This window comes from Myxine glutinosa, chromosome 11, assembly GCF_964187855.1.
Source record: "Myxine glutinosa chromosome 11, kmMyxGlut1.1, whole genome shotgun sequence".
Lineage (NCBI taxonomy): Eukaryota > Metazoa > Chordata > Myxini > Myxiniformes > Myxinidae > Myxine > Myxine glutinosa.
The window spans coordinates 27,864,118-27,884,694 of record NC_136271.1 but is presented as its reverse complement, the minus strand read 5'-3'; the positions used below and the strand labels follow the sequence as shown (position 1 = coordinate 27,884,694).

Genomic DNA, 20,577 nt, shown 5'->3' with positions numbered 1-20,577 from the left:
TCTCACATCCGTATCCGCATCTTCACCAAAATCGAATTGATTCATCCTGGTCACATACCCAACCTGTTCACCAAGTTTCGGCCGAATACGTCCATAACATTTTGAGATATCATGCTACATATCTATTTTAGACCCATCACTTAATGCAATGGTGAAGAATCATCGTATTAAATACTAAAATATGCAATTTGGTGTCTGTCTGTCTAACTGCGTTACATTTGGTCGTTACTTATCACATAGCAACCAAGCCTGACCAGGGGACGATAGGTCACACGACTTCATTTATCTCCCTCCCCAAGGGAGTTTCCCCACCAAAGGAGTTGCGTGTTCAGGTGTATATCCGTATGACAGCCAATCGTACCATTTGTTTTTAAATAATAAAAGTAATAACAAAGCTGATGATAATATCACAATATTAGTATTATTACAAAACAATATTAATACTTATAATATTCACCCTCCGCGAGGGTTTTTTCCTTCTTGGACAAATGCCGTATTAACGTGAATTAAAACCTTATCGTGGTGTTCCATGGGGGCAGGCCTACCAGAAGTAAAAAATATTAGAAGCCACAAACACATATGATTACCTTTTTAAACAGTCGCTACTGCTGTTTATCACGACGCCGAAAGAAATTTGGAGGAATCCCGACATCCATGAGCCAATCTATGCTTATCGGTTAAACCACAGATGAACGGACCTGAGCGCAGATCTACTATAATCTATATACACCACAGAGGTTAATAACATGACCCTGCCACTTCCATGGGGTCACCTTTGGTGGTAGAGGTACTTATCTAACTACTATCCTAACCTAACTGACCTAGGAGTTTCATCCTTCGGGTCGTCATTCAAATCAGTGCAGCTTTGAGAGCCCTGTAAAGCGAAAGGTCACGGTTGATACTCTGGATTTCAAAATCGGGGTAAAGTCCCTCCCTAATGTAGGAGGGTGAGAGATATGCGCTGACGAGAGCAGTCTACTTGGTGGAATAGGTTGTTGAGCTACACGACTGTCACATTATCATTATGTTTACAGAGAGGGCCAAAATGGCCGCCTCTACGCTCTGCCCTTGTATTACTCAAAACCAAGAACATCGAGTCACATTATTTGATTAACAGCTAGAAATTTCAATGCTTACAATCAAGTTTAATATTTCTTGGTTGTTTAGGAAATAAAAATCGAAGTTGGTTACATTTTTTGTGAAAAAAAACTACTAAATGATATTAAACCACATGGTCGTGAAAGGAAGGAGCTGCAACGCCATGTTGTACCATTAAAATAAAAGCGTGCCTGAAACACCACCTCTGAACGTTGCCAAGTATTGACCTCTTGGCTACACCAATTTATAGAATTCCTGCCAATCATATCTCTCACCTATCCATATACAGGTGCATGCCCATCCAAGCCGTGCCATGCATGCCAAGACGCACCTGGCACGACGAGCTTCACGCAGCAATCGTGCTGCCTGATGCACACTGCCTGCAGTGCGTGCGAGGATGGCATCAACGTTGGCAAGGCTGCGCACTCGTGCTTTGATGTTGGTAGTTAGGCTGGCAATTCGTGGCTCCGAAGCAGGAATTGTAAGTTGCATAACACGACCTGCCACGTACTCTATGCTGTCCGGATTGGCTGACTCTTCTGGAGAAGACACAGTAAGGTAACAATTTAAACAACAAAAAAGTAGATTCCCTTTAATATCAAGCTTGGACAATTTGATTTGACAGGCAGTGCAGAGGTAGCACCCTTACCTTTGAGCTATCTCATCTTCATGGGTTTGATTATTGGCCCAACTATGAAAATATCAGATTGGTGCTTTTCAGGTAGAGAATTCCATCGCAAAGTGTGCCATCCCTTAGATGGACATTACGCTGGGAACCTTTCTGCGAGCATTAGTTGGCAGACGTGAAAGATCCCTCTGTGTCTTTCGTGAAGAGTTGGCAAGTTATTTCCAGCACTCGAAATAAAATTCCAAATTCCTACCTGTGTCAGATCCAGGAGAATATCAGGCATGACCAGTCGATTTGTGAAAGACTAGCTAGGCCAAACTTCTCACTTGGGCAATTCCACAAGAATATGGGATTAAATAGGGCCAATAAATTATTTGTAGCAATAGTAGAACAAGTTTGGACAACTTGTGAAAATTCAGTGGTGCAAATTATAACGACATTTTCATTGAAATATCTGTCCCAGGTGATGTTGAACAAATATTTGCATTTGAGACAACAAGCTAGTTCCTTTGAAATTTAAAGGATAATGTAGGTTACCATGGTAACCATAAATATATGCATTAATTTTCCTGTTTTTTAATTTAAATTTTCCTTTTCCTGCTTTGTTACATTCAGGTTGCTGCTATAAATGTCCAAAGCAGATTGCAGAGATTTGCATATCACTTAAGAAAAAAGAAAATACAATAAACAATAACAAGAAAAACGTCATGCAGAGCACAATACTTGCAAAATCCACTCCCACCCCCAAAAAAATGATGCCATGTATACATCAAATGACCCATTTCATTAAGATTTAAATTGACAATCTTAATCAAGGCTCAGTTCAATCGGATGATAATTGATTATTTTTCAGATGAAAATTGTTGATTTTAGAAGTTTGACCTTAAGTTGAACTTTGACCTCAAAAATAGTTGCTTTCCAAATTCGGTGATGCATTATTTAATTGCTTTTTCATTTTCAAGTTAATAGGATGAAAAGTGACGATTTTTCAGATGAAAATTGATGATTTTAGAAGTTTGACCTTGAGTTGACCTTTTGACCTCAAAAATAGTTACTTTCCCAATTCAGTGATGCATTATGTAATTGCTGTTTAATTCCCAAATTAATAGGATGAAAATGGACAATTTTTCAGATGAAAATTGATGATTTTAGAAGTTTGACTTTGAGTTGACCTTTGACCTTTTAAATTTAAAATTAGTTGATTTCCCAATTTAGCGACTCAATGTGCATGCAAATGCTTTTTAACTTTAGGGTCAATTGGATGAAAAATGACAATTTTAGAAATTTGACTTCAAGATGACCTTTGACCTCAAAATCAATAGGCTCCTCAGTTGTGACTACCTCTACAGCCGGGTAAAGTTTCATGACAATCGCTTTGGAATTGTAACCTGTAGGTGATTGACAGACAGACAAACAGAGAGAATAACGCACAAGACCAACCAATATACTTGAAAAATATTCAATTTTGCGAGTAATAATTACTTGCTTGCGAGGTAAACGGATTGCAATGCACTGCTTACGTGAAAGAAACTCCTTCATTTGCTTTACCAAGTCTCGGAGATGTTCTCCAGAACTTTGCACCTGCTGTTTGACAATGCTTGCTTTTCGGAGGGCATCCTGAGAACGGGCCTTAGCCCGAATTGCCTTGTGTTTTACTGCAGACACCTGCAAACGACAGAAAGAGAGGAATTGGAGTGTGAGCATGCAAGTCAAGAAAATAAAAGGATGACAAATGGATAACAATTAGAGCTCTCACGTTTATAACAATGTGCCTCCTTCCAGTGAGACTAATACGAGTAATGAGCTTTTTGACAGCAATGTGAGGTTGAACAAACAATTTCACATCAAAAATATTTGCCTCCCCTTAACTGGCTATCACAAAAACAACAACAACAACAACAACAGGGATTTAAAGGCCATTTTCCCTGCTAGAGCTTCAGGGGGTTAGCTATGCAGGCCCCAAGACAATCTTCTCCATTTTGCCCTATTTTCTACATCTCCCCTTGTTAACCCCCTTGCCCGCATTTCTTCTTCCACCACCTTTAGCCAAGTCTTTCTCGGTCTTCCCCTTCCTCTACTTCCTTCTAGATTCATTTCCATCACTCTTCTCAACCAGTCACTTTCATCCTTCCTCAACACATGACCAAACCATCTCAACCTGTTTCTCTTCACAGCATCAATCACAGGCTCTATTCCCATCATCTTTTGCAATTCATCATTTGTCTTCCTCTCTCTCAACGATACTCCGCACATCCGTCGAACCATTCACATTTCCGCCCTTTCCAGCCTTCGTTGCTGCTCTACGCTCATTACCCATGTCTCGCTCCCATAAATCATAACACTTCTCATGCATGCCGCATTTCCTTCCCTTTCCCCTGCAATCTTTTTTTTTTTCCACCAATCTTTTTCCTGCAAAACCATGATGGCAATTACGTCACATCCAAAATGAGATTGTCTAAAGTCACATACATGAGTAGTGCAAGATTAGCAAATGTGGCACCACTCAGATTCAGTGGCATAATGGTAAGATCCTCCACTCTGAGTCTGGGAGGTAGGTGGTTAGAACGAGAGTGCTGTCGAGTCATACCAAAGACTAAAAATGGAACATGCTGCTTTATTGCTTGACACTCGTTTTTTTTTTTAAAGGATAGAGCGCGGACAAACAACCCCACGTTGACAACCATTGTGTAGGCTTGATGTGCCTAATGGCCTTCTTCTGCGTTGGTGTTCCTTGGAAGGGAACTCATTATATTGCGATCAATATTTTCTTTTAAATGAAAAAAAACAAAAAAAAACACTTAAACGTGTGTGTGTGTGCATGCGTCTGTCTGGACCGTAACTTTTTTTTACCATTTGAGCTTTTGCCATCAAATTTTCCACAATGCTTTATTAAGACAATTAGGCTAGTGGCCAAATGAGGTTTTGGGTGGCATACCCATACCCACGGTAGAACAAGTCACAACCTATTTTTTTCTTGAAGAGGGATGTTTGGGGAGTTAGAAAATCATGGTTGTGAACCTGAGATCATTGTACAACATTTTGAAAATCACGTTTACATATGTACCACTGCAGACTGCAAAAATGGATTTAATCGCTACAGATTTTGGCTCATATTGGCTCATATATTTGTTAATACTGGTGCTACAAACACAAATTTGGTACCAAAATGTGCGGAATGATGACATATATATCTGTAAAAACCATTTGTGATGTAACAAAGGCTTTTGTGTGACCTACAGGCAAAAATAGTGGAATTTTACTCAACAAATCAGCTTCGGGTTTACCAATAAATATCAACAAAAACATTAATTACTTCAAAAATATTGGACTTGCAGTCATACTTGTTACATCAACATAATCCAAGTTTATTTACCCTTTGAAAAATATATCTAATGATATAATTGTCACTGAAATGATATAGTTATAACTGAAATCATATGTCGCCCCACTAATGCTGACCGATAGAAATCCCGAAGCAGATATGCAACATGAAGAATTGACTTAAGATTCTGACACAATTGTGAAAGTGACTTTTATAGACATCATGTTGATATAAGCTATTTCACATATGACGATAATGAATTCATAACATGCACTGTAACTTATGTACATCTATTACATGAAGTAATACATGTAATACATTTAAAAGTTCAGTCACGCTCTTCATCAGTGCCGTCGTCAAAGACAACAGAATCATCAGCATTTGGACAATCGTCTGCACTACACGAGCAGAATTCAGTGCAGGTCAGTCCTGCAGAGATACAATGACATGTTCTGCTCTGCCTACAGTCATCGTCGGTGCAGTAGAGATGCGTGAGATCTCGAACCTCCCTTGGGGCTGCATCCTTTTGGAACATGACAGGCTCAAGTTTGTTGTCTCTGACCTGCCATCCATTACCATCGGGGTTCCAAAGTACAGGCTTCGCTACATGGCTGTGGGTCCATATCGCCACCTGGTAATTTGCTCGCTTCAGATGTTGTTCGAAAGCATCGTCTGTTGGTGGGAAGAGAGATGCTGGTTTGTCACTTGTGCAGGCATAAACATAACGAAGTTGGTCGAGTGTGTGACTTGACTTTGAACCATACAACGACAGAGCATATTTTGTGGCAGTGCTGACGACATTGGTTGTATCTCTGGTTTGGCCTAACCGTGACAGTGGTGCCAAGTGTGCAATGTTTTGCTTGAGTTTCGAATATGCAGTGCGTTTCCCGACTTTGAACAGCGAGGAGGTTGTGTCACAGCCACTTATAGCATGTGATGCTGGCAAGCAACTTGACGTATCCTGACCGATGTCGTCCGTTATTCTGTTGACAGGAATGAATCTCTGACGATTCGTTGTTTTTGTACAGTGACCTGCATTCATGTACACTTTGGTGTCCCCAAACATGCCTTTCCCACAGTAATAGATGAGTAGGACCAACACGTCGGTGTCATCACATCGTACAATGACCCTTGAGTGTGCTCTGGCGAGATGGATAGCATGTAGCAGGAGCCGTGTGTCAGCCTCCTCATGTGTGCTGAACAATTCAGGTAGTTCCCGGATGCCTCTATGATCCACAACTTTAACTAGCAGGCCATCGTTAAAGCCTCCTGCCAGTGTGACAGATTGGTTTTCCTCAAGCTTTCCTCAAGATTTCCTCAAGGAAATCTCGCGAGATCTTGGAGACGGCGGCAGGGATTTTCGAAGCTCCACACGGTCTCCACGTTTTTCGAAGTTAAGTCTGTTCACAATTGTATTTTGTCGAAACTGTATTTATCTTTCGGTGTGTGAAGTTATTGTGTGCAACTTTGGTTGTTTCTCGGTGTTTATCTTTCATAAATTGATCGTCTGTTTGCCGTGTCGTGTCTTGAGGCCTTGTACAGTGTGCACTGTACTTGAGGCTTTGTTTTTCTCTCAGCGGTCCGTCTTTTGTGATCCAATAACTTTCGTTCTCTGTATTCCCAGTCTTTTCACCCATAGCCTACTTCCTTGTGTAAATCTCAACTCAAAAAAAAAAAAAAAAAAAAAAAAAAAAAAAACATTTTCCTTCTCTGTTCTCATTCGTTTATTCATTCTTATTCGTTCGTTCGTTCTTCGACCACGTGTTTCTCCCCCATTTCCCCAGATAGTTTTCACTCATTAACCTTCAATGTTTACACTTTCCCCTCAAGTTAGGTATTCCGTCATATTTTATAACACCTTTTTCTTCTTCTTCTTTAAAAGGCTGCTTTTGACTTGCTCACCAAATCAATTCATCCCAAAAAAAATATCCATCTCCTATAGTGCCTTTTTTCTACATTCCCTAAACTCTCCTGCACTCCATCCTCCATCCAGCGTCCTTAAACGTATTTTTAACTCGAAGGTCACAAGAAACTCATTTTGCAATAAATGTTCGTTTCCCATAAATCGTACACTTTCAAAAATCCAATCTCACCCCTCCCCTCCAAATCTTCCCCATAACCCCTCCCCTCCAAATCTTCCCCATCACCCCTCCCCTCCAAATCTTCCCCATCACCCATCCCTTTCAAATCTCCCCCCTTGCCCCCTCCCTCCTAAACTACCCCCTCACCCCTCCCCGCCAAGACGCCCCCTCGCCCCTCCCCTCCTAGACTCCTGCCTCACCCCTCCCCTCCAAATCTCCCCCATATCCCATCCCTTTCAAATCCCTCCCCTTGCCCCTTCCCTCCCAAACTCCCCCCTCACCCCTCCCCTTCAAATCTCCCCACCCTCATTGCTTCTCAATTTCCCCCCTCTCACTCCCCCTCCTCAAAGCGTCCTCCCCGCTTCTTCCCCCTTCAAACTCTCACCTCCATCTCCCCCAACCTTCTGCCTCGCTCTTCCCCCTCCTCAAATAACACCTCATTGTGGCTCACCCAATCACCATCAAACCTTTTGTCCGCCCCATCCTTCCCTTTCTCCGAGCTATTCTGAAATCTCTGACACACCTTCAACAGCTCTCCCTACCTCTTCCACCTCTTCCACATCTTACCCTACCCCTCCTCCCCCCTGTTCTGTATCTGATGCTCCCCCTTCCTCTTCATTAACGGTATGGACCTCAAACATCCGGGGCCTTCGTTCAAACTTAACTGATCTCTCCATACAGGTTGCTTCTGTCAAACCAGACGTGATCTGCTTAACAGAAACTTTCCTCCTTTATGATGTCTCTGATTCCATAGTATCTCTCCCGGGCTACTCCCTCCTCCGGTATGATAGACCTGAGCCTCGTCCTGGAGGCGGGGTTGCTATCTTTATCAAAAACTCTCTTCCTCACTCGCCCTGCACTGCACTCTCTCCACCTCACCCCCAGGAATACCTCTGGCTACGGCTTCCCCTTCGCTCCCACCTCTTGTTCATATGTGTGTTGTACCGTCCACCAAACAGTGATGACTCAATCTACATCTCGCTGTCTGATGATATGGACCAACTTCTATCTACTCATCCCAACTCTCTCTTCCTCATATGTGGTGATTTCAACTGTCATCATGCCAGTTGGCTGGGTGTGGGTACCTCTCTCACCAGCCATGGCTCCTCAGCAAAGGACTTCTGCGACTCACTGGGACTGACACAATCTGTCAATTTCCCGACCCGGATCTCAGTCAACGGAACATCTTCTCTTCTGGACTTGGTTATGACTAACTTCCCTGAAAATGTCTGCTGCTCTTCTTCTGCTCCGATCGGATCATCTGATCATGTCCTTGTTAAAGTGGACATCTCTCTGACCATCCTCAGGGAGCCTGCTCAGCGTCGACGAGTCTGGCATTTCACTCAGGCCAACTGGCACGGTCTTCAAGCAGCCATCAATCATCTGGACTGGTCTCCCATCTCTACCACCTCTGACATCAACTCATCCTGGGAATTCTTCCAAAGTAAATTGCTCTCTCTCATGCACAGATTTATCCCATCTCGTCTTCAGTTGTCATACCCTTCCTCCCGTCCATGGTACACGGAATCTTGTGGTGAGGCTGTTGCCCAGAAACAACTTGCCTTCGTCTCCTGGAAAGCAAATCCAACGGAAGGAAATCTCATTTCCTTTCACAAAGCCCGAAACAAGTGTGTGTCCACCCTCAGGAGAGCCAGGAAACAATATCTCTCCGTTCTCAAGACCGAACTCTCTTATCTGTCTCCCTCTTCCAAATCCTGGTGGCGTCTGGTCAAATCCGTTTCTGGTGTTTGTTCCCCCTCCATCCCCTCCCATACCTCAAATGGCTACACAGCTGACTCCGCACGTGAAAAGGCTGAATGCCTCAACTCTGTGTTTGCCTCTAAATCTTGTGTCCCAAACCCATCCCTCTCTGTACCCACCATACCCAGTCGTACCCTGCTGCTCCTGGACTCCGTGTCCTTTCCTCCTGACAAGGTGGAAAAGTTTCTGTCAACCCTCGACTCTGATTCTGCAACTGGTCCCGACGGCATCAGCCCACGGGTCCTAAAATCCTGCTCTGCTGCTCTGTCTCACCCTCTCTCTGTTCTCTTCACCCTCTCTTTTGCTCAAGGTCAACTGCCATCTGCTTGGAAATCAGCCAACATCACCGCTTTGCACAAAAAAGGTGCAAAAACAGATCCTAGCAACTACAGACCAATCAGCCTTCTCCCAATTATCAGCAAAGTCATGGAATCCATCATTGCTTCGGATATGAAATCTTTCCTCTTCTCCAATGGCTTGATCTCTGATCATCAATTTGGTTTCAGACCAGGTCACTCTACTCTGGACATGCTGCTTCTGCTGTCTCAACAATGGATGGAGGTCCTCAATGCCAAACAGGAAATTAGAGCTGTCTCCCTCGACATATCACGTGCCTTCGACACGGTCTGGCACCCCGCTCTGCTCACCAAACTCTCCTCCTTTGGTATCCATGGAAATCTCCACGCATGGCTGGCGGACTTCCTCTCTAGTCGTCGTCAACGTGTGGCCCTGAATGGGTTTCTCTCATCTCCTCTTCCTGTTCAGGCTGGAGTTCCCCAAGGCAGTGTTCTGGGCCCCGTGCTTTTTCTGGTCTTCATCAATGATCTCTCTGACTCTCTCGAAAATCCTCTCTATCTCTTTGCTGATGACTCCACTCTCTGCCGCTCCATTCCTCTTCCCTCAGATCGGCAGTCTGCTGCCTCCTCACTCTCTGAAGACCTGGACAAAATCACAGACTGGTCAAACAAGTGGAACATGTCTTTCAATCCTGACAAATCTCACACTCTTACTATGTCTCTCCGAAAAGATCGACTGGACAACCCTCCCATCTACTTTCTCAACAATCCTCTCCAAGAAGTTCTGTCGCTCAAGATTTTGGGTCTCACTATTTGCCATGATCTTTCTTGGGAAAACCACATTTCCAAGCTGGCCTCCAAAGCCAGTCGCCGACTGGGCATCCTCCGTCGTGCGAAGTCCTTCCTCGGCACACCTGAGCTCCTCACCACATACAAGGCTTTCATCCGCAGCTCAATGGAATACTGTTCTCCCCTATGGGCCGGTGCTCCTGCCTCACACCTAGCTCGGCTTCACGCTGTTGAAACCAAAGCTTTCAGAATTATTGGAATCTCCCGCGATGAAGCTATCTCTGAGGGCCTTTCACTCACTCACCGCAGGCAGGTAGGTGGTCTTTCTGTCTTCTACCGACTCCTCTCCGGCCTTGCACCCCCAGCTCTCTCTGTGCTCTGTCCCCCAAATATTCCTACAGGTCGCACAAGATCTGCCAGCAACCCTCTGATGGTTAAACTGCCGAAATCTCGGCTCTCTGCTCACCTTCACTCTTTCATTCCTCTTTTCTCCCGCCTCTGGAACAAACTCCCTCACTCCCTTCAATCCCACTCCTCCCTCCAGGTCTTTAAAACAGCTGTTCACCACCATCTCTTATCTTCCCCCATCCAAAACCTTGATCTTTTCTACCCCCGCTAATTCACCCCAGATCCACCTTGTTTGAAATTCCAACTTCTTTCCTGGAAGTCCTGGCAGTGTCCATATGTTTTATACCTCTCCCACCGCCCCCTTCCCACGCCCCCCCCCCCCCCCCCAAGCCCTCGCCCTCTCTCAGATCTCTCGATGTCTCCATGTCTCTCGGTCACTGCTCTCAAATGTTGTGTTTGTGTCCTTCCCCCTCTCTCCCCATCTTGTCTACCGCTCCTTATGTTATATGTTTTATGTGTCGGTTTGTCTTTCTGTGTGATTAATGTTCGCTCTTTCACGAGCCTCGACCTTGTATACAAAAAAAAAAAAAAAAAAAAAAAAGCTGCAATTGGGCGGCTACTGTCAAGTAACTGCAGAGGAAATCGGCAAGCGCTTATTTGTTTGTGGTGTTCTTCAGGAACTTCCTGTAGTTTGGAACTGTGCGTTGTCCATCGATGACATATCTGGGTGTTGACTCTCCACCAGTGCGACGTTCTCTTTCCAGCTGCTTGATAGAGAGTGGTACATCATACCTGTCAAAAACCAATGTAACTGATGTCACACCTTGGTTACTAGCAAGCAGTGACTGAATCTTCTGCATTATGGTACGTCCGAGATCGTCAAATGTGTCAAACTGGGCTTCATCAAGTGCCTGAAGTAGTGCCATCCCATCAATGACATAAGCAGTATCATGTTGGTCAGAGGGTTCGAGCACCTGGACTTCCTCGCAATTAGCTTCTAACTTCTTTGCCAGATCCTCCTTGTTGGTTTTTCGCATTGTCCCATCATTGTTGAAGAGGGACGGTGGCACAGGAGCCAGTTCATGTGTCAGGACTTGTTCCAAACTGACATCGCGTTTCTTTGAGACAGCAAGCAGCCGCCGGAAAAGTACTTCTGAATCCACCATCAATTTATCTCGTTTGTTGGTTTTCATGGGTTTTGACATGTAAATACCCTCCGAGGCAGTTTGATCAACAGCCACAGACGTGAGGAAACGTCTCACCTCATCATAGGACACACAGTGTCCTAATTCATGAAGCATGTCAATGAGATGCTTGCTTCCCAATTCATGATGCACCTGCAAGGCTAAACCAAGCGTTATTGTGGAGTACACTCGACGGCTCTGTGATATTATATTGTGACAAATGGCGATCGTCCTCAGGTTGTTCTTCATAACACCTTCATCACTACAGCTGGTTACATTCGTGTGTGATTTCTCACTGGTGCACCACTGAATAAAGTCGTAGAGTGTATTAGGAACGAATTCTGCACAGTGCTGAATATCTGTTTCCTCGACAGGTGCATACATATTTCCAACATGCTCGATATCAGCCATGTGCTTCCTCAGGATACCAGCTGCAGCATGCAAAGTATGCATTTCACTATCTATGGCTGATGGTACATCAGACGGGATGTCTTCATATTCTGGTTCATCAGTCATGCTCTGCAGAATCGTGGCTTTTCTCAGGGCATCACCTAAGGTCACAGAAGAAGAGCATATGATGTCAGTGTGGCCATCAAATGTTACACAGACTATTTGGTCACCATAATATTTCGTTAATCGCTCCTTCAACTTCCAAGTTTTATACTGTTCTGCATTCGTGGTACCCAGTGAAACCAAATATCCAACGTATTCATCTTTCAGATGAACGAGGGGTGTCACTGTCTTAGTTTTGGAGAACACAGTTTGTTCCAGATAACATTTCAGATCATCAAAAGCTTCATCATGTAATGTGCCCATTGTTTCCTCTCCTGATTTACGAATTGCAGCAGTGATGTTCCGTTCTGAAATATAGTGTGAATAGCATAACCTGTGGTACTTGGCATCATAGGCGAACAAATCTGGAAAGGCAAGCATGCGCATGTGTATTTTATTGTCTTGTCTTTTGTCAGCTGCTGCCAGAACTTTTTCTCTGGTGGACTGTCCAGTTCCTGTAGATACCGGTGTAAGCTTGTTTCTGGAAGTGTTGGATTTTCCACAAATGAAGCAGTTAGTCCTGATGTCAGACCCAGCTGTTTCATTTCTGCTGATTCTTGTGTGTTCTGTTGCCGCAGACGCGCATGGTTGCTGGTCACTCTCACTGGGGTTGGATGTGGAGATATTTGACTTGCTGGTATACTTGGCCCGACACGATTTGTGGAATGATACTTTCAAATCAAGACTCAATATGTCTTGTTGCAAAGGCCAGATACTTTCATAAACGTCATCTTTTCTGATTTGACTTGCTTTGAAGATTGCACTCAAACCATTAAATGTTGGGTTCTTTACAACTTCTTGCTTTTTAGGGTTGAGGGGTTTAAAGCATACTAGGGCATGCCCGTACTATATATATGCCCGTACTATATATATATCTAAAATTATATCCCCCCCCCCTCTATTTACATGAAATGGTTTGGTCCATTCGCAACGCCAAAGCGAACGGCGAACGGCTTGCGAGTACGGTGACAATCCCCCCCCCCTCTATTTACATGAAATGGTTTGGTCCATTCGCAACGACCACAGAACCCCCCCCCCCCCTCTATTTACATGAAATGGTTTGGTCCATTCGCAACGCCAAAGCGAACGGCGAACGGCTAAATCGCCATAGCTCGGTAACTACTTGTCCGATTAATTTCAAACCTTGAAAAGGCACATCCTCGGGTCCCCAGCAATATACCTGGCAAGTTTCAAGTATATCGGACCGGTAGTTGTCGAGAAACAGCGGTCACAGACAAACATACATACATACATACAAACATACAAACATACACACAGAGATTACTGGAATTATAGATAGATGATGCAGTGGTCAGTGTCAATTTTACGACGCTTCACAACAGGTGGTTCCAGATCCATAATTGCAGATCAATTGTCAGCACAAGCATCTGAAATGAAATAATTAAAGATAAGTATATATCAGTAGTTTTAGAAAAAGGCAATCAAGCTCAAAATTGATTTTCTGCAACTGGATTTAAAATCATTCTTGTTTGGTTAATGCATATACATGTATTATAAATTAATCAATGTCGGTTACTTTTAGGGGGGGTGACATATGGTTTCGGTAATAACTCTATTGTATTCAACGGATTTATCTTTATGAGTTATATTTCTAAAAAGGAGAATGATAGAGGGTTATTTTGATGTAATATGTAGTAATACAACTCAAATACTTATGAAGAAATTAATTGTTTAGTTGATATTTATTGGTAAACCCGAAGCTGATTTATTGCGCAAAATTCCACTATTTTTGCCTGTAGGTCACACAAAAGCCTTTGTTACATCACAAATGGTTTTTACAGATATATATGTCATCATTCCGCACATTTTGGTACCAAATTTGTGTTTGTAGCACCAGTATTAACAAATATATGAGCCAATATGAGCCAAAATCTGTGGCGATTAAATCCATTTTTGCAGTCTGCAGTTGTACACATGTAAACGTGATTTTCAAAATGTTGTACAATGATCTCAGGTTCACAACCATGATTTTCTAACTCCCCAAACATCCCTCTTCAAGAAAAAATAGGTTGTGACTTGTTCTACCGTGGGTAGGGGTTTCTCACATTTTAGGCCCCTTTTTAAATTTGGCCACTAGCCTAAATATAGAGAACACAAGTACATAATTTGGTCAAAAGGTCAACGTCACATAAAATCGTCAATTTTCATACAATTCACCTGAAATTTGAATAATTTGCATATTGGGTCACTGAATTGGTTCACCAATCAAAAGCCAGAAGCCGATTGTTTGGTTGTTTTTTTTAGATCAAAATTTCAAAGGTCAAGGTTGCATAAAATTGTCAGTTTTCATCCGATTGACTTGAAATTTGAAGATGGTTTGCATATTGGATCACTGAATTGGTTCACCAATAAAACACTAGACACCAATTGGTTTGAGGTCAAAAGGTCAAAGGTTAAGATCACAACATCGTCAATTTTCATTTGATTTGACTTGAAATTTGAGTAGGGTTTGCATATTGGGTCACTGAAACCTAGTTCTTTTTTTTCTTTTTTTCTTCTTTTTTTGTATACAGAGTCGAGGCTCGTGAAAGAGCTAACATTTATCAAACAAACAAATCAAACAAACAAGCAAACAAAGTATATAAAAAGGGGAGGCAGCACACAAACACAACATTTGAGAGCAGGGACATCAGGAGATGTGTGGGAGGGAGAGAGCCTGGGGGGAGGCAGGATAGGTATAAAACGCAAGGACACCAAGGACTTCCAGGAAAGAAGACAAAAGTCACCTCAAAAAAGTGGATTTGGGGTGAATTTGAGGTCAAAAGGTCGAGGTCGCCGAAATTGTTTTTTTTGTATTCCTTTCTGCTGTTTTCATTGCGTTTAGCATAGGGACGAAGAAGTCCGAATACAAAGCGGACACGGACAGGCTTTGCATTTTCAGATGCTTTCTAGTTGCAAATGTGCTGCTCAAGGAACACCACAATTACACTTTGTGCTTGATCCTGTATATTCAAATATGAATCAAACCAGACAACATAATTTCAGTCAAGCATCCTTCACTTTAACTCTGAGCTATCCTGCCTGTCCTGCAGTGAACATACATATAGTTAGGTGCATGACCAGAGACCGGAGTGGGAGAAGGGCAAGAGAGGGGTGGAAGGGTTAAGGAATTATTAATCTTATCAGTTAGTGGTAGTGTACTGCAAAGTACTATTACGTTTGGGGGGTAGGAGATGAAATACCTTGGTGAAGTCAGGAATGTATAGTTTAGAATGGACGGTTTGCGGCGAAGAGGAAGAATCTCTGTATTAAGTAGGCCGACTGTGTGGGTAAGAGAGTTTGCATGTCGCCATAAGGAGGGTGGTTTTGTATTAGTTAAATAGGGCTTATGGTTAATAATCCCCTGTGTGTAACGCCTCCTGTAATTTTCCCTTTGTTCTTACAAAATTCACTCAACCAGCCATGCAATTGGCACATTGCCACAACCACACAGACAAGCCCGACAGAAACCCAGCACATTTGCCGATCGGCAAGGGAACCCCGCCCCTGAACATTCTCGATGGGCGTCAAGAAAGGCCGTGAGGCCCCGCCCCAAAGGAAACGATTGGTCATGGCCATGGACTGAAGTGGTGGGTGGCGGGGATTTGTTTGAGTGTGATGTCAGCGAGAAGAGGGGAGGGTGCGTCTCCCCCTCTCTCACCCTCTCTTGGCTCTTGGTCTTTTCAGGTCGCTCGGCTGCGGCTGTTTCTGGTTCGGCGCGCTGGCGCTGAGAAAGAGCGGTGTTAGCCTTCGTGGCCTGTTTGCCCATGAGGAGACAGTGGAGGCAACAGTTTGTGGGGCTCTTGACACCTCACATACATGGCGCTGTGGAGAGTGACTCCATGCCACTGTTGGAACTGTTCCCGCGCGAGCGGCTTCGGGCCACCTTGAACTGCCATTTCCTTCAACGACCTTGTTGAGAGAGATAAGTGCCTGCACTATTTTAAAAAGCCATTATTTACTTTTATTACTTTCGTTTTCCCCTCGTCTGTAATATGAGTGAGTAGAGACATCTCGCAGTAGGATTATAGATTTACCTCACCATTCAATTTATTTCCGTGCTTTGTTTTCATTAAATCCTTTATTTTTCCATTTCATTGTTGTATTGTGGATTTTCCTTGTCGTGTGTGTTTATTTGTTTGTGGGTTAGAGGAATAAAAACCCCGTGGCGGCCGTCCGATCAGATATGGCTTCGGGCTTCTCCCGCGCGCGCCAAAGATAATCCCGCCAAGTTTCGAAATACGCCTCGGAGTTAATGCCCGTTTCGGCTATCTGTCCAAGGCTAGTCTTCGTCGGCTACGGACACGACAGTACTAACGCTATCCTACATAACTCTTTGGCAGTTGCTAACTTGTCAGGTAGCGTCATTAGCTATCAGGATATGTGCGGTGTATTATTGTAGTGAAAATTGACTACATGTAAGACAAATTGGAATTTGTGAATCATTTTGAAGAAATTGTAGAGGTCTGCTTGATAAACTCTCTGAAAGACTTACAAGGCCAGAATTATTGGCAGTCAAAATATTTTAGAAGCATATTACACCCTCCTTTAGTTCAGCAATGTCATCAGACCTTTTCAGGCATTCCTGTGATAAGACACCTTCTGTCCTCACCCAATGCCGTTCCCCCACCCCTACTCGGCTAGACCTTCCTCAAAAGAAAAGCATTCCATACCGGATTCAGATTGCCAAACCTCTTTTTCTGTATACATAGTCGAGGCACATGGAAGAGCGAGAACACAGAACAGATAACGACGCAAAAGAACAAAAAGAACAGCAGAAAGAGAGAGAGGAAACACACCAGGAGCAGGGTTGAGGGACAAAATATAGGGAGTCTTGGTCAAATAATGGGTGTGGGGAGCAATGAGGGTGAGGGAAGGAAGCAAGAAGTGTACAAGATAGGTACAGAAGCAAACTCTAGGGGAAGGAAAAACTAGAAATTTGGAAAATGATTTGCTTTGGTGAGTGAGAGGGGGTTTAATGGGGGTGGAAATGATCATGGTTTTGGATGGATGGGTGATAATCTGATATGGTGGTGAACAGCTGTCTTAAAGATCTAGGGGGAAGAATGATATTGAAGAGAATGTGGAAATTGGTTCCACGGGTGGGAAAAAAGAACGAATTAGTGGGTGTGAGCAGTGATTCTGGATTTTGGGAGTTTCAGGGGAGGGGGGCCTTCTGGGGGACCATGAAGAAACCTGGGAGGGAGGGGGGGTGCAAAGCAGGGAAACAGCTGAGGCAACCTGTCAACCTGTCAGTGATGGGAAAATGATGTCAGACTGTGAATGTGTGATGTGAAAATGGTGTCAGACATGGACTCGGCTTAATCGCACGAGATTCCAATGTTATTGGGATACAAAATGAGAAGTTATTGGAATTTTCCGATAACTTCTCGTGGATCCAGCTCCATGTATTCTTAAATGTATTTACTTGGTCTTGTTATATTTTCTTTAAGGCTTGTTAGCTCACCTGGAACTTAGTTCAGGGGAGCTTATGTGATGGCATGTCGTCCGTCCGTCAGTCCGTCTGTAAACACTTCAAACTTCTCCTCCGAAACCGCTGAAGGGATTGCGACCGAATTTGGCATAAATTACATTTGTTGTGTTGTGACTAAAGTTTGTTCACGGTATTAAAAAAAAATTGGGATCTAAGGGGGTCTTCTGGGGGTCAAAGTGGATCCAGTTTGCCCCCCCCCAAATAGGAATTTGCTTTTTTGATGAAACTTGACCACAACCTTCATCACCTGTGATGTACCGAAGTTTGTTCAATGCACTAAGAAAATCGAAGTTTAATGGGGACTATGGGGGGTCAAAGTGGGTCCACGTTTGACCCCCCAAAATAGGAATTTGCTATTTTCTCTGAAACTACACACACGATTTCGATGAAACTTGATCACAACCTTCACCACCCGTGATGTACCAAAGTTTGTTCACGGCACGAAAACAATCGGGTCCAAAGGGGTCTATCGGGGGTCAAAGTGGATCCAGGTTTGACCCCCCAAAATAGGAATTTGCTTTTTTCTCTGAAACTACATACACTATTTCGATGAAACTTGATCACAACCTTCATCACCCGTGATGTACCAAAGTTTGTTCACTGCACTAAGAAATCTAAGTTTAAAGGGGGCCAAGAGTGTGGGGGGGGGGGCAAAGTGGCTCCAGGTTTGACCCCCCAAAATAGATATTTACTTTCATCTCTGAAACTACACACACGATTTAGATGAAACTGGACCAAAACCTTCACCACCCGTGATGTACGAATGTTTGTTCAAGCCATTAGAAAAATTGGGGGTATACAGAATGGGAGGTGGGGGGTGTTTCCCCCCAAAATAGGTTTGTAGGGGTTTCCCCCCAAAATAGGTTTGTAGGGGTTTCCCCCCAAAATAGTTTTTTGTTTGTTTGTTTGTTTAAAGTCTTATGATTATGTTAGTATGATTCTACATGCTGCCCTGTCCTCAAGAAAACATTCAAATTGGTTTAAAATACCCTGAGTCATTGTAGTATACTGTTTAATCTACCAGGTGAGCGCCAGGGATATTGCCCCTATGGTTTTTGTTTAGGCCTCCGCTAGAGTCACATATTCATGAGTCAAAAGCATTGCATGATGCCCTCTCTTTTATCCTTGGTTGCCTCACTCCACACTTTTCCTTTCTCATCATTAACCCTCTTACAGGTTTCTGTGTTTTCCCCACAAAACCTCTTTCCTATTTCCAGTTTGATCATTCCCTTGACTGTTGCATCCTCCTGTGGCACCACTTACCCACTGTCAGTATGTTGCCCTTTTGCCCTGTGTCACCTTGCTTGTAAATGAGCCTAGAATTTGCATCCAAAAAAATTACGCACATTTCATCTTAATTTTGCAAAGTACAATTTGTATGGATTCAGTGAAAGTGGAGAAAAAGTTTCATGTAAAGATTAAAAGGAAATAGAATTAAAATGGATTTCATGCCTGCTGAAGAATGTTTCCCAGCTCGACCATTGCTTTTTCAATCTCCTGCTCGCCAATGTTGGACCTCTCAAGAGCACTTGCTGCCGCTGTCACAACACCACCACATCCCATGCCACCACAGTGCGCCTGACCATCAAAATCCATGCAGCCAATGCCACCGCAAGTGCTGTCAATACAAGGAATATCTCCAGAGGATCCACACACCTGCAGTACACAAGGTATATGCATAGCTGTTTTCGTTGGAATTGCAAGTTTTCAAAGTCTGATAAATCAGATGCTTAAATGTACATATAGACAATTTTTTTAAACTTTTTGAAGATACTAATTTCACTGTTGAATGAGCTACAACTAATCAAACATAATGTATTCATACACAACTCAATATACTGTATTTTTCCAAATGTATGGGTTATAACTTTCTATGGATAGTTCAAATACATCTGGATGAATGAGTCTTTAACTGGGTGCAGTCCATCGTTGAGATTTAAACAACCAAACTCAGCACCTACAATTTATTTGATGAATATTGTTGCGAATATGGAATTTGGCCTCCATATCCGCTTGTAAATATTCCCCTATTTTCTCCAATACTCCCCAACTTTCCCCAATCCCCCATTCCCTAGTCCCATTGCATGTAAATAACAATCAGTAGAGCCGACCTTCCCCTTATTCCCCCATTAAATGTCGTGCCCAGGTCCACCGCACCACACGTAGACAACTTTCGGACATCTTGCTAGTTATTCTTAATCTATGTCAGTTAAGGCCTCGTTTCCATTAATTATGACTCTTCGTTGCACCAGAATGTGATTATATGGCACCAGTAGTGAGTTTAGGACCTTTCTCATACCTCCTCCCATCTTCTTCCCCGTCTACAACAACAGAGGGGCACGGCGCTGCGCGGGGGGGAGTGTGCGTCCTCCCACCGGCTCGGTTCGCCGCCATAGACGATGCGCTCCAGTCACCAGTCTCCAGACCATGCGCTCCACGGGGTTACCACGAAGGGGCTCCTTGTCAGCTCCTCGTCAAGGGCGGAGCCTGGTAAACCCCCCGCACGCACCCAATGAGAAGCAACGTGCCGATTCCACGAGGCGGAGCTAACGAGCCGAGGGCGTGTCACTCCCCGCCGGATATACGCGGCCACGTAGCGGACGTGACGTCAGATGCGCCCCCAGCTGGAGAAAGAACGTTGCCTACGACCGCTGAGAGGAAGAGAACCCGCCTGAGAAAGAACGTCACCTCTGAGCGCTGCGACGAGACCTCCCCGCATCTCTGGACCGAACCGTGTACCCTGCTTTGAGCCAAGAGTGCACCTTGAGCCATCGATACCCGCTTTCCTGCCATCAACCCCCGTGTGAGTCAGCCGTTGTCCCGTTTGTCTGTCGTCTGTCCGGGGTTAATATAAGATTGTGTCTAAGTGCCTGTCTTTCTATGATGTACCTCTCGTCCCTGTAATCTAACCTTTCCGTACGAATATAATCTCCTCCGGAGGTCTTGAGAATTGAAACATTGGTGTCGTATGTCATTATAACCCAGCCGGGTGTCTTCTTTTTCCTTATTGATCCAGCGTAGCGC

General features: G+C 43.8%; 1 protein-coding gene and 1 long non-coding RNA gene across 3 annotated transcripts in view; one reads left to right on the top strand and one right to left on the bottom strand.

Annotated features, from left to right (window-relative positions):
- LOC137436520 (laminin subunit beta-2) overlaps positions 1-20,577 on the bottom strand; it is a 280,979-nt gene that overhangs the window by 71,852 nt on the left and 188,550 nt on the right. For both annotated transcript variants that reach the window (XM_068130380.2, XM_068130381.2), the window contains 3 exons: positions 19,006-19,209; positions 3,247-3,391; positions 1,430-1,637 (listed from right to left, as the gene is read on the bottom strand). In XM_068130380.2, coding sequence (XP_067986481.2) covers positions 1,430-1,637; positions 3,247-3,391; positions 19,006-19,209 — 557 coding nt within the window. The remainder of the gene's footprint in view (positions 1-1,429; positions 1,638-3,246; positions 3,392-19,005; positions 19,210-20,577) is intronic.
- Positions 1,519-20,577, top strand: part of LOC137436528 (uncharacterized) — a 34,358-nt gene continuing 15,299 nt past the window's right edge. The window contains exons 1-2 of the long non-coding RNA XR_010986301.2: positions 1,519-1,656; positions 19,015-19,223. This is a non-coding gene — a long non-coding RNA (uncharacterized LOC137436528). The remainder of the gene's footprint in view (positions 1,657-19,014; positions 19,224-20,577) is intronic.